The 13,884-nt window shown below is 34.0% G+C and overlaps 1 protein-coding gene across 1 annotated transcript; it reads left to right on the top strand.

Annotated features, from left to right (window-relative positions):
* Window positions 1-5,004: 5,004 nt before the first annotated feature.
* On the top strand, window positions 5,005-10,434 carry LOC110104035 (protein SLOW WALKER 1). The gene is made up of 2 exons (XM_020832971.2): window positions 5,005-6,776; window positions 10,147-10,434. Exon 1 carries the CDS (start codon window positions 5,126-5,128, stop codon window positions 6,719-6,721), a length of 1,596 nt encoding a protein of 531 aa, XP_020688630.1. The 5' UTR covers window positions 5,005-5,125; the 3' UTR covers window positions 6,722-6,776; window positions 10,147-10,434.
* Window positions 10,435-13,884: the final 3,450 nt, after the last annotated feature.

Raw genomic sequence — 13,884 nt, 5'->3', positions numbered from 1 at the left:
GAGGATTTTAAAGACTAATTTATGGTTTTTACTTGGAATATAAGATTTTCTAATTTTTGATTTAATTTATTCCGAAAATTAAATATATTTTATTTATGTTGTGAGTGTAGGAAAGGTGTTGCATGCTTAAAACCTAAGGATTTGGACTAAACATTAATTGAGAGTGAATGGAAGTGAGAGATATCATGAATGGTGGAGGGGCTTAACTTGAAAGCGTTGTTATGACATTAGGAAGAACTCTATATTACCTTAAATTAAGGATTTAGGAATTTGTGTAGGGATTAGTTACTTATACTTTTTTTTTGTATGTCTATTCTAGATTTTAACCGTGTGGAAGGAAAGGACTTAACCGTACAAACGAAAGAGGTGCACGGGTTGAGGTAGGTGGAATGAATATTCTTCTAAATTTAGAAAACTTTAATTTCATGCAATTACATAGAAATGACAATTTCTTTTATGCTCATTATGACACTCTTATGACTCATGTTCCCTTGTAAGTTTATGGACACTTGAAGCAAATTCAAATGTTTCACTTTATGAAAATGGACAACTCATGAATGATCCCCATGCTCTTTTCTTTACTTGTACTACACATGTTTTTATCTCTACATGCAATGAACACATGAGCATAGCAAGCACACACATTCATATGGAAATATACACTTGAATAGTTTATGATTAGCTTACATAGAGGTTATGAATATGTAAGTATTAAATGTATGTGCATGTTGACGCGAAAGTATCACATGGTAAAGGATGCTCCTTTGAGCAATGGTAAAGGAGGCTCTTATGAGCCATGGTAAAAGATGGTTCTTATGAACCAATGGTAAAGGAATGATCAATTTTATGTACTTGATCAGTACAAGTGATACTTTCAAGACAGGTGTTATATTTATATATTAAGCTATTATGAATATTTCATATTCATGTTATATGCATTTGAGACTATCATTTGAGGCATAATATTTTAAAAGGAAAATAATGGAAATGTTATGAAAGGAAAAAGCACTTGAAGGTTGAGGTAAAGGTATGCATCTCCTTAAAACAAAAGTTGCTATATGTTGATGATTCCTTTGTTAGAATATCTAAGCATGATATAGTTTTCTTCTTTTGACTCTAAATTTAATTGAATTTCATTTGCACCTATTGAGTTGTGACTCACCCATGTTGTGGGATGCTTTTCAAGAGGATTTAGTAGAGAATAGATGGCGGATAGACCTCCCCTCATGTACCGTCATAGGGAGACGACGGGCGGCAGGTTTTGTTTTGGTTATTTTGATGTTTTGTATAAAAGGTTTAGAGATTTTAAGTAGGAAAATGATTTTTGGATCCCCTTTTGTATTTTGTAAATTCAATGTTGAATCCTTATGTTGATGTTTTGAATAGAAGAAATGAAAAGTTTTTACTTGAAAATTCATTAGTGGCTCTTTCATTATGTTTGGTTCATGTTTGGAGATATGATAATTGTGTATTGTGAAGTTTTTTTTATTAATTTTGACTGTCTGAGTTTCGTTCCCGCCTCGCACTTGCGAGCTAACCGGGTCGGGTCGTGACAAACATCACCTTTTTTTTCCTAAAGCATGATAAGCTACTATAAATATGAACAAATACCCCAACATAATGAAAGGAAATTTCAAGTTATCAACATGACGCACAAACGAGTAAGGTTTTTAGCAATAAACCCTTAAAAGTATTTTAAAATAATAATATCATAATTATAATATATTTGTATATACATATATATAATTTAATCGATTAGCTTGATAAGCTTTCGAGTCGAGCCAGTTTAAGCTCGAACTCTAGCACATTAATTAAACGAGCTCGATTATAGGCTCGAGCTCAAAGCTCGATAAGCTCGACTCGCGAGCTCGTTAACGAGTCGATTTCGAGATGGCTCACGAACCGGCTTGACTCACTTACAACACTAATTGCAGCCAATATAAGAAAATAAATAATATAACCTACTAACATGCCGCTAAAAAAAGTAGACAAGCTTAAGTGGGGAATATCAGTTCAGGCAATGAGAAGGGCAAAATGTCAAATGAATAAGTGAGGAAAAAAACCAACCTAAGGCTAGTCAACATGCTAAAAAAGCCCACATTCATATAACCAAAATTCTAAAAAGCTCTATAAAGTTGGTACTACTATATATCATGAAGTTTTAAGAACACCAATCAAATAAATAAATCATAATACACAAATGAATACAATCATTAGGATCAAAATGCTTACAAAAGACACTGCATACTTTGAGCATAATAATCTTAATGCTATAGCTCTAATCCCCATTACTGAAAGAGAGGCTAATAGAATGAAATACCACAAATCAAAATTGAAAGATGAAAAATAGAAAAACACAAATCCAACATAGGTGAAAAAATAAATCAAGAGGCCGTGTAAATTTGTGGAAAATACTAGCATTACAGTTGAGAAAGAGAAGAATATTAATATAGATGAACTCATATAGGCTTCTTATCTAACTATCGGGGTAATTTCTCAATCAAATACTCTTAAAATTGAGACTTATATTTTACATGTTTTCAAGATACTCTAAAAGGATTAAAATACGAGAATTAACTAAATGGGAGAGACTTAACTAGGCTGAAAAGATAATTTGAGAAGCTAATGGGAGATTCAATAGGAGTATGTGATCCTAAAAATATTAAGATGCTTAAGGGTGTTATCCAATGTTGGATTATTTACATTTTAATGTTAACTTTGAATTTAATAATGAGTGAATTGAATTAATAGAAATGTAACTTAAATTTCATTATCAATAACCAATTCATTTTTTTATAAATGCCCATAGTGTCAAGATTTATGATGTCACAATTAAGAATATGAGTCAAAAGCCAAAATCTATGATTTGGAATTACATTATCATAATGATAATATAACAATCCCAACTCTTAACTATCGAGATATTGTTCGCTCTGGCCTAAAGGCCTTACAGTTTTGTTCTGTTGGTGTAACTTCCCAGGAGGTCACCTTTCCCAGAATTTATACATGATGAGCATGCTTAACTAAAGAGTTTCTTAATAAAATTTTAACAATTACACCACAATACGCCTTGATGTTTAAGAGTTTTATCTTTTTTTTACTTAAAGGATTTCATAATCTCCACCACTTAAATAATTGACATCCTCGTCAGTATCTTTATTCCAGAATCATCCACCAAGTAAATAAGATCCTAGAGGTGGCCCCTATAAGTTCAAGTGATGACTCCCTTCATGTAACACTTTGTCTCATACATGGTTTAAGAGGTGGCTCCCATGACATAACACTTTATCATGTACTCTTGTATGACACTTAATTTTCATCATCCAACTGGTGTATTACTCTGATACCATTTATAAAGCTCAAACTCTTAGCTATTGATATATTATCTGCTTTGGTTTAAGAGACTCACGATTTTGTGATGTTGGTGTAACTTCTCAAGAGGTCACCCATCCCAGGATTCCTCCGTGTGAGTATGTTTAACTGTGTAGTTTCTTAATAAAATTCCAACCATTACACCAAAAGACTCCTCGATGTTCAAGAGTTTTAACTTTTTTTTTTTTACTTGAGAGGTTTCACAGAAAATGCACTAGACCTATGCCTAATATAATAAGTGATTGTGATAGGACTCATAACTTCAAATCTTGAGAAGGTGAAGGAAGTTATACATTTGGTCTGACAATTTCATATGGAAGAGACAATTAACAAGGCCCACCTAAGGATTTGAAAATCACGCTGTAATAGTCTCAATGCATGCAAGATAACCATAAAAGGTGTTAATGCAAATTTAAATACAATTTTTATTTAATTAATTATTCTAATGTTAGAGAGCATTTGGTTTAAGTATGAGACCAATAGAACTGTATATGGTATGCATTAATAGAAGGTATTTGTTGATTAGAAAAGTGTTACCACTTTATGAATGCTATAAATAACTAAATCATTACATATATATCTATAGAAATATAAAGAATACAAGAGTTTATTTTCTTAAAAAACATGCTTAAAGAGAAGCCAAATACTTTTATATGAAAATATAAATTGTGATTGAATTTAGAGCTATTTAAATAAATTAAGACTAGAAAATATATGTCCTAAAAAATAACCAAATGATTTGTTACAATTTTTGGTCATTACACATCACATGAAAAAAATTATAGAATAAGGAAAATCAAATTCATTGCAATAAATCAAATAATATAAGCAAATTTATCAAAATGTTTAAAGGTTGGTTCAATTGGGTACTATAATAAGTCCAAAAAAAAAATTTGATATCCAAAATTCTCAAAGTGCTTGGTTCAATTAATTTATCAAAATGTTTTATGTTTTTAGTAAGTTTCTAATTAAAAGGGTTCCTAACAGGTGAACACATTCGATCTTGAGGATTATGTCACTCCAAAGTCCTACGATATTAATGATGTCTAGAACCCATCGTGAGGTGGGTTAATAGAATCATTTAGTGCATTCAAATAATTTGGTTGAATTTAATAATATTGTTTAGAAATTAATTTGGCATGTGATTGAATAAGTTTAATTAAGAAAGTTTAAATATTTTGAAACTTTTTTATGAGCTTTGATTCAATGTAAGCGCTTTAATTTGGATTTTAAGGTTTTGTTTGGTATGGCTTTTCTATTGCTTCTTAAAGCAGCTTTTTAGTACAAATTTTTTAATTTTTGTATTAAAAAGTTGCTTTAATAAGCAGTAAAAAAGCCGTCCCAAACGAAGTCTAAGACTCTTTCAAATTCATGCTCAAGAGCAGGCTTTATTTATTATAATTCTAACTATAATTTTGAAGCACAAATAAAAAGAATCTATTTGACTAATATGATAATTTACTTTAAAAATGATATATTATTAAAAAAAGATTATGTAAAAATCTATGAATTAAAAATTATAAAATAAAAAAACGTGATATTTTCTCTATCCATTCAAATAAATAAATCTCAAATACAATTTTGTATTGATTTTATTATTATTATTATTTGATGTGGCATACTCATTTAAAAGGCCTTAATTCGTACTCGTCGCAGCTTAGAAGAACCCTAACTCGAAAGCTTCTACGGCAACGCCGCCGCTGGTCGTTCTCTCCGCTGCGTGCCAGCCAAGACCTTTCTTGGTCTCCTTCAAATGGCGGATCAATCGAAACCCTATTTCTCTGTGGAATCAGCTCGTAAGCCCTCGTCCCGTAAACCCAACTCCCTCACCCCCGAATCCAAGTTTTGGCGCTCCTTCAAGAACTCTGAGCCAACCTCCGGCCTCATCCTCCCCGTAACCTCGCTTGATTTCTCTCCCAACCATCCTTTCGACCTCGCGGCCGCCTGTTCAACCTCCGTACTTCTCTTCGATGGCTCTTCTCTCTCCCCCAAGTCCCACTCCCCCCTCTCGTCCTTCACGGACATTGCATACTCTCCCTCCTTTCGCTGCGACGGCGCCCTCCTCGCTGCTGGCGGTGAGTCCGGCCTTGTCCAGGTCTTTAATCCCCTGAGCTCCGGCCATGCCATCCGTCGCCTGCGCGCTCATTCCCGCCCTGTTCGTGTCGTCCGCTTCCCTCGAGTTGCCGACAAGCTCCATCTCTTCTCCGCTGGAGACGACGCCCTCCTCACCTACTGGGACGTTTCCACCGAATCAACCCTTCTTTCGGTTCCTGCCGCCCACCGCGATTATATCCGTGCGTGCTCCCCCTCCCCGATCGCCGCCGATGTCATCGCCACTGGATCTTACGATCATTCCGTTAAGGTCTGGGATGTCCGGATGTCTCCAGATTCCAATCAAGTTTGCACCTTTACTCATGGGAACCCTGTAGAGAGCGTGCTCTTCCTTCCATCTGGTGGTCTCATTGCCACTGCTGGTGGGAATTCAGTGAAGATTTGGGATGTGATTGGCGGCGGGCGGCTTCTTCATACAATGGAGTCCCACAACAAGACGGTCACTTCAATATGCCTCGGCAGAGTTGGCAATGAAGGCGCTGGCTCCTGTGGAGAGTCAAGAATCCTCAGCGTATCTATTGATGGGTATTTAAAAGTTTTTGATTTTGCTGCTTTTAAAATCACTCACACTGTGAGATATCCAGCTCAATTGTTGTCGGTCGGATTCTCTCCTTCGGGATTGTCTAGAGTGGTTGGCACATCAAATGGAGTTATTTATGTTGGAAAGAAGAAGGTGAAAGAGGTTGCCTTGGAAAAGGTTGGTGGTGAGATTGATCGGTCTTTGCCGGAGCCAGAGAAGAGGGTTTTAAGGCCTACTCATTATAGGTATTTTCATCGTGGGCAGAGTGAGAAACCTTCTGAGAGTGATCACGTTGTGAAAAAGCCAAAAAATCTGAATTTGGCTGAACATGATAAGCTCTTGAAGAAATTCAGACACAGAGATGCACTTGTGTCTGCTTTAAACACCAGGAAACCTTATAGCATTGTGGCTGTTTTGGAAGACCTGGTTGCAAGAAGGAAGCTTTTAAAATGTATTGCAAATCTGGACGTGAATGAGCTTGGCTTGCTATTTAGATTCCTGCAGAGGAATGCAACAAAACCAAGATATGCAAGGTTTTTGATGGGTCTGGCAAAGAGGGTGCTTGAGATTCGTGCTAAGGATGTTCAATCTTCAGAAGAGTTGAGATTCTATATGCAGAATTTGAAGTGTTTGGTTAAAGAGGAGTTGAGGATACAACACTCACTGCAGGAAATACAAGGAATGCTCTCACCTTTGCTTGTGATTGCTGGGAGATGAGGCTTTTGTTATAGCTTTCCTGGTGCCAACCATGTCACTTGCTGGTTCTTGCAAGGTATACTACCTTACCGGTAAAGGAATTGAGTTTTTGAATCCTCATAGCATAAAATTAGAGTCAAGTTAGAAAGGCAAAAAAAAAAAAAAAAAAAAAAAAAAAAAAAAAAAACTGTAAGAATTTCTCTTAATTTAAGTAGTTTGAGCAATAACAATGAAAGTTGGTTCAAATGATGTCCTATTTATAAAAAAACTAAACCCTAGTTAAGAATGAAGCATCATTATCCTTATTGCATCTAACCAATTTAATCTAAAAATAAATAATGAAAATTAGGCCATAAATGGCAATGGCTTCAGAAAAAAAAATGAAAAAGGGTGATATTTAGTTCCTTTGCCTCCTTGTTGAGACCTTAGGTTTTTCCTATGAGAAGCTGAGTTTGTCTGAATTGAATTGGTTGAGGATGTTGCATCTTATATCCTTTTAAGTGATAATCTCAATTTATTGGGGATTTTTTAGTTAAAAGAGTTTGGCGTTGCACTTATATGCAATTATAATTAATTAAGGCATTTATTTGCAGAATAATTTGAACTAGTTTTTTTAACCGGTGATTTCATAATATTGTTTTGTTTAGATTGTTCTTTAATTTGCCACTGATATTACCGCAACACTGATATTATAGCCAAGTTTAATAATTTCACTATAGTTTCAATAGCTAAGTACTTTGTTTTTAACTCTTTTTGCTACTTCCAAGAAGCTTTCAAAATCATTATTCCAACAATAAGAATTACTGTAGGCTAACCACTAAAAGAATGCGAAATTGGGCTTAACTGCCGGAAAGAAATGATTTTTTTTTAATTATTGTTTCAGTGATGCATACATGCAAATCTTCGCATTTTCGAAGTTTTTTTTTTTTTTGGGAAATGTGTTTTCTCCCAAGTTGCATTTTGCTTGAATACCTGGTTCATTTTCAATCCTTGATCTGTTAATGTCGTTGTAAATCCATTGAAACATTTAATTCAATCATTTTTTCCTTAAATGTATTAAAGGAAAACTTCTCAGTCCATCATTTCTAAGAGTTATGAGCAATACGAAAATCCTTACTTGGATGCCAAGAGTGTTCTAGGAGTTAAAATAATGGAATAACTACTTGATTTTTAAACCTTTAAAGACCATTTTATTTATAGTTAATAAGTTTTTTTGGATTATTTTTTTTTTCTCATTTCTTGAGTTCTTTTACAACCAATCCCAAGTATTCATAACAAGTAGAAGAAGAATAAAGTTGATTTTTTCCATTTTTTTTTTCCACAAGAGCAACTTTCATAAGCTTATTTACTTTTTCAAAGATGTGTATGAAGAAAGCGTGTCAAAACGCACATGTTTCATTGATTGAATAAATTGGAAACGATGCAATTGAATGGCCATGAACTGGCACTTCTGTGTTTGCTGATTGTCATGATATTTTTCAGAACACTTATCACTTTTAGAAGTGATTTTAAGTTGAACCTAGCTAGGTGCTAAATATCATTTTATATGTTCCTTCTAATTGTAAAATAAAAAAAAATATGAACTTTAAAAAAATGTTCCTTTTAATTATCTTTGAAGGTTTTGCTTTCCTTCTGTATGGAACTGCATTACGTGCAGAACCTCCTAGACAACATCTGTTATCTTTGGCCAGTAAAGGCAAAAAATGTTTTAGTGCATATTACTGTTGATTAATGATTATGATGTGTTGCCTTTGGCTTTTGCTAATAAATTTTTTGTTTAAGAAAGGGATAATTAATATATTGAATTGCTTTGAATCATTTTTCGGACGTTAGTTTCTCCACGCTTCAATGAATAACCAATGCCTCTTTACTGAATATGTTAGTATGGCACACTGGCAAAGATGGAATTGTTTTCCTTACAAATTTAAATGTAAATAATTCATCTACAGTCACATTATGCAAGGACATTTTGGCAGCTTTTATTAACAATGGTGGGTGTGGGCTAGATCACTAATGCGATCAAATTGATGAATGAGGGGCTCTCCTAAGATACAGAGGAGAGTAAGGTTATATTTGATGGAGTTTAGTTTTGAGCGGAATTTGAGTTGGGAATATGTTACTGGTTGGCCAACCCAATTCCAACAATTAGTCCAGGATCTAGAATCCTAGGTTCTAACCCTAGTTCTTTATATTCCGAAGTCCAAATGAGAAAAAATAAAAGCCAAATTGAAAGGGAAGATGTCTATTTATGATTTGGATATTTTGGTGGATGTTTGATATTTTTCCCTAAATTTTCTTTGAAATTGGTCTGAAAATTTTCCTCTTTGGATGTAGATTGAACTGAACTTAGATTTTCTAGAACTTTAGATATTTGTTAATAAAAACTATAATAAATGCATGAAAATCAATGTTTGAGATGTCTATTATGGTTCTGGAGTTTTTGATGATTTTTGGAGCAATTTTAAAATTAAAGAAAATAAAACACAAACAAAATTCTATCACTCACCAAGGTAATAGTCCTAGCATGGCCAACCACTAAACTCTAACTGAAGGGATTCTTCATTCAATTTCAGACAAAAAATCCCATTAACTTCTTCATTCCACTGATTAAAAGTCTTTTATACATGCTTACATGAGAGGTAAATTTTAAAATTGAAAAAGAGAGGCAAGGGGGGAGCTGTCCACTAGTGTAATTATCATGTACCACCTCTACTCCTCCCTCCTTTACAATACTTGACTGGCCACTACTCACATATGTAGGCCGGTCATTCCACTCTAATTTTGCCACTTAATTAGGTTAATTAAATGACTAATATATAAAGTTCCATAATACACAACCAAGGTTCACATAAATGCAATTACAATTTTAAAGACAATACTACATATGAGACAATATAAACACATAAAGATAATAATTAAATATTCTAATTTTTTATGCCTATTTTCACTTTGCTTCTAGTAAGAAACCCTCTTGAATCTTATAATTGGACCTCTCTTTTCCTTAATTAGCTCCATGTGCTACATTATTTTTAGGCTTTTTGTTAATGGATAGTAGATTGATAATTCTTAACCTTAAAGTTTAAATCAGTCGTTTCTACTGGTTGAATGTTTATGTAGCATAGACACTTCTAGAAATTCATGAAGTTTAAATCACTCATTTCCATTGGGTGAATGTCTATGAAACATAGAAACTTTTAGAGAACTATTGTGTTGGATATCATGTCATATAGTCAGACACTATAGAACATTTTTAAATTCTATTTGGCATATGTTTCATTTTTTGTTTTTTGTTTTTAAATAATTTTCACATTCTTAGGCTACAAGATTAGACTCAACCAATGTGAATATAACCATGTTGTCAAATCAATCTTATTGAATTTCTATCTCATTTTTTTCTCAGTTATTGTCTATTAATTTTTGCAATCTCTTGACTTGGCATATTCCAGCTCACAAATCATGGAGTTTCAGGACGTTTGAACTTTCAGGAGATTGATATTCCATGGGGACTATGACATATTATGATGGGTTGATTCAATCCTGCATTCTTTATTTACATTTTGTAAGCTTTTATTCTACCGTTGTACCCTCTATAAAAACTTTGACAGCATGCAAAAGTTTCTGGTTTTTGTAGATGATTACCTTGTAATCTTCAAGCCAATTGATCATTTTAACATGCTGTGTATTGCCAAAAATTATAAAATTCTATATCACAGCAACTTCTGCACTTTTATTTATTTCTATCCTCGATGCGGAATTCATTGATTTCTTTTTAAGCCTGTTTTTAGTGAGTGAAAGATTTAGTTCATAGCATCAAGGAAATACCTCCAGAAACATGATGTACATTAATGAATAGAGTATGAGACCTCTTTAGTGTGTATTTTAGTTTTCTTTTTCCCTTTAAGGATAGAAATCTATTCAGATAAATTTTTTTATTTATAAATAGATTATAGATTTTTACCCGTTCTAAAAAATTTCAGATTTGGGTCAATCCATTTGGCAGACGGGTCTTGTTCGGGTTCAATATACTGACCCGTTATTAAAACCGGGTTGAGTTTAGGTTAACCCAAAAACTCGAATGTGATTTGGATCCCACAACTCGTAGCCCGTATTGCACCACGTCACACGACTCACGCCTACATTCCTCACTGGGCGCACTGCGTCACACTCGTGGCTCTCATGCGGTTGTGGCCTGCCTGGCCCCTGGCCCCCCGTGTGCGTTGCCGGCCTCGCGCACCTAATGTTCATTGTTCGTTGCCAGCCTTGCGTCACACCAAGAGCTCGCACCCACATGTGTTGCCAGCCTCACGCACCCTCACTCGCCTCGCACCCAGTATCTTTGCACCACCCAGGTTCTAGATTTCAAGGATGATATTAATAAGAGTCTCTTCTGGCTAATGAGCTGAAAGTGGGAAGAAATTTAAAGAAGAACAAAGCAGAACACAAAACTACATCACCATGGATGACGCTTCCAAAAACTTCCTATTCTTCGTCTATGTGTAGGCCACTCATCCTCCATCGAGATGATATAAAATTGTTCCATTCGTTATTGATTTTTCTTCAGCTTCAAGGGGTGATGAAATGAGCAAAGCTATGAGTAAAAAGTATTTAATGGTGCTTCTACCGGGCAATTTTTATCTGTTTTATCAGCAATGTTGCCTTCAAAACATGGCCTTGATCATTTGTGGAAGTCATCAGCTTGTATGTTCGAATCCAGCCAACAAGAATTTTCAAATTTGTGTTAAACTAGTGTAGTATAAGTTTAAGCTCTTATCCATATGCTTTTATTTCATACCCTAAAATGCCATCACCTTCATAGCTTGGAATGCCATCAACGCAACCCATTAGGCCTTTTGCTTCACTTGTATAAACTTGTTGAAAGCAACCATGTGAAGTCTAAGATTGGCATTGGGTCTAATAGTTTGAGATTTTGTTTGAGACGGTTTTTTTATTGTTTTTTAAAGTTATTTTTAGTATAAAAAATTTATTTGTTGTATTAAAAAACAGTTTTAAGAAGCAATAATAAAGCCATTCCAAACAAAGCTTGAGCTAAAATTGGGCCTTCTATTGTCATTGGAGTAAAAATCTGAGAGTGGTAATTGGGGAAGCTGGGATCTGATCTGAGAGGTGGTTATGGGAGAGGTTAAGGTTGTTTGGGACAGCTTTCTTGTTGTATTTTATAGCAGTTTTGTAGCACAAAAATTTTATGAAAATAACGAAAAAGTAGTGGCTAAAAGTTGTCCCAAACAAAGCCTAAGTGGCTCATGTGTATCCTTAGTGAAGGGTTACATTGAAATCAGTGATAGAGCTTTCTTTGGCAGGAAAAATTATTCTGTTCGATGTCTGGATGCGCCATGTCACCTAGGGCCCTGTGCATTCGGTGACGTGGCCCATCTAGATTCGCCTCCGGATGCATTCAAACGCCGCATAGAATAATCTCTCAATTGATGGTGGATGAGAGGTGCAGTGGGGAGCCCATTAACATTTCATGTCATTGATGTTAATTGCTTTTCCAATCTTTTGGTAATTTTGTGAAATAGGTTGTGGCTTTAGTTTAGTGATGACCGGCAGATTTAAAATCTAATGCAACCAGTAATAATGGTGAAGCCAAGATTTTTTTTTATGTGAGCGCATAAGTTAATTTTAATATTTGGAGAGGGCATAAATTGAAAGATTATCATTGAAAATATTAAATAGCAAATGCCTATAATATATGAAAATATTAAAAAATTTAGAGGGTGGAGGAGCATAACCCCCACATAACCCCTTTCCCTAACTCCACACTTCATAGAGCTCCAACTTAGATTGAAATCCGTTTTTGTGAATGATTTCTCAACTTTAATGCTCTTAATAGTTTTGGTAGGAAGATTATAACTATTCATGAGAGGATGGCACAAATTAGAATAAAAAAAAAATGAAAAAACAAGCTCATTATTGTTTTGACTAGTAATTAAATGAGAAATTAACTAGATGTAGTGGTTTGATGATTGATTTTTTTTTTAATTCAGAATTTCATTGATTTAAAAGGCACACTATGTTGATCTACTTTCTTGATGTTAAGATTTCAATTGGGAAATTTTTTTTAATTTTAATTTTTTAAAGTAAATTTTTAGTACAAAAATTTTTAGTTCAAAAAATTTTTATATTAGAAAGTAGCAAGTAGTTTGTCCAAATGAAGCCCCCGCCAAGTGCAAGAGCCCAAACGTTCATATCAATTGATGGTTTTGGCATACCTGAAGGAGGGGTTTAGGCTTCATTTCGGGTAGCTCTCTGAAGCAATTTATTAGTAGAAATATTTTATGAATTGAAATTTTTGTATTAAAAAATTATTTTAGGAAGTAATAAAAAAGTCAACCTAAACAAAACCTTAATCACAAACCCAATTCATAAGGCTAGATTTTAGTTTCGATGTCTTCTCATGCTTCAATATTTATGAATTTATAGAATTAATCAAAGGAAATTTTATTAATATGAGGATTGAATTATTTTTTTAGTAGTCATTCTTATTACAGCTGCACTGTTGCCATAGTTTGGAGGCTGATAGTAGAAAAATAATATATTAAAAATACATTTGAATTATTTAGCTGAGTATACTACAAACATCCAATACATGTGTTTATTAATATTATTTTGTTTGATTTGAAGTAAAATATTAGTACGTTTAAAATAATAGTTGATCGGAGGTGGTTGACGTTAACTGGTGGTAGTTGGTGGAAGTGGTGATTGATGACAGTGATGGTGGCTAGTGGCAACCAATAGAGGTGGGTTAGAATGGACGATAGTGGTGGTCGGTGATAGCTAGCATCAGGTGATGAGCAATGACGGCGACGTGGCCAGCATTACTTTACACCGGCTACATATTTTGAATTCATCTAAATCAGTTGAATTCTAAATGTATTGAAAATGCCGTCCTAATTTTTAAAACTCCTTAGTTTATTTTTTTCCTACATTCTTAATATTACTATTAAATAGCCACTATATTTTTTGTGCAAATATTTTTACCTTTGTGAACTTGAAGATCATCTCTTTCACTTAAGAACTAAAGATTATATTGAGAAATGTGTCTAAATCGGCTTCTCAATAGCTCCTTTCAACTGTGTTAGGCTTCGTTTGGGATGGTTTATTTATTGCTTTTTAAAACTGAGTTTTAGTAAAAAATAAAAAAATTTGTACTAAAACTCCATTTT

This window comes from Dendrobium catenatum, unplaced genomic scaffold (assembly GCF_001605985.2).
Source record: "Dendrobium catenatum unplaced genomic scaffold, ASM160598v2 fragScaff_scaffold_847, whole genome shotgun sequence".
NCBI classification, from domain to species: domain Eukaryota; kingdom Viridiplantae; phylum Streptophyta; class Magnoliopsida; order Asparagales; family Orchidaceae; genus Dendrobium; species Dendrobium catenatum.
Note: the sequence above shows the minus strand (reverse complement) of the source record. Positions and strands in the feature narration are given on the sequence as shown.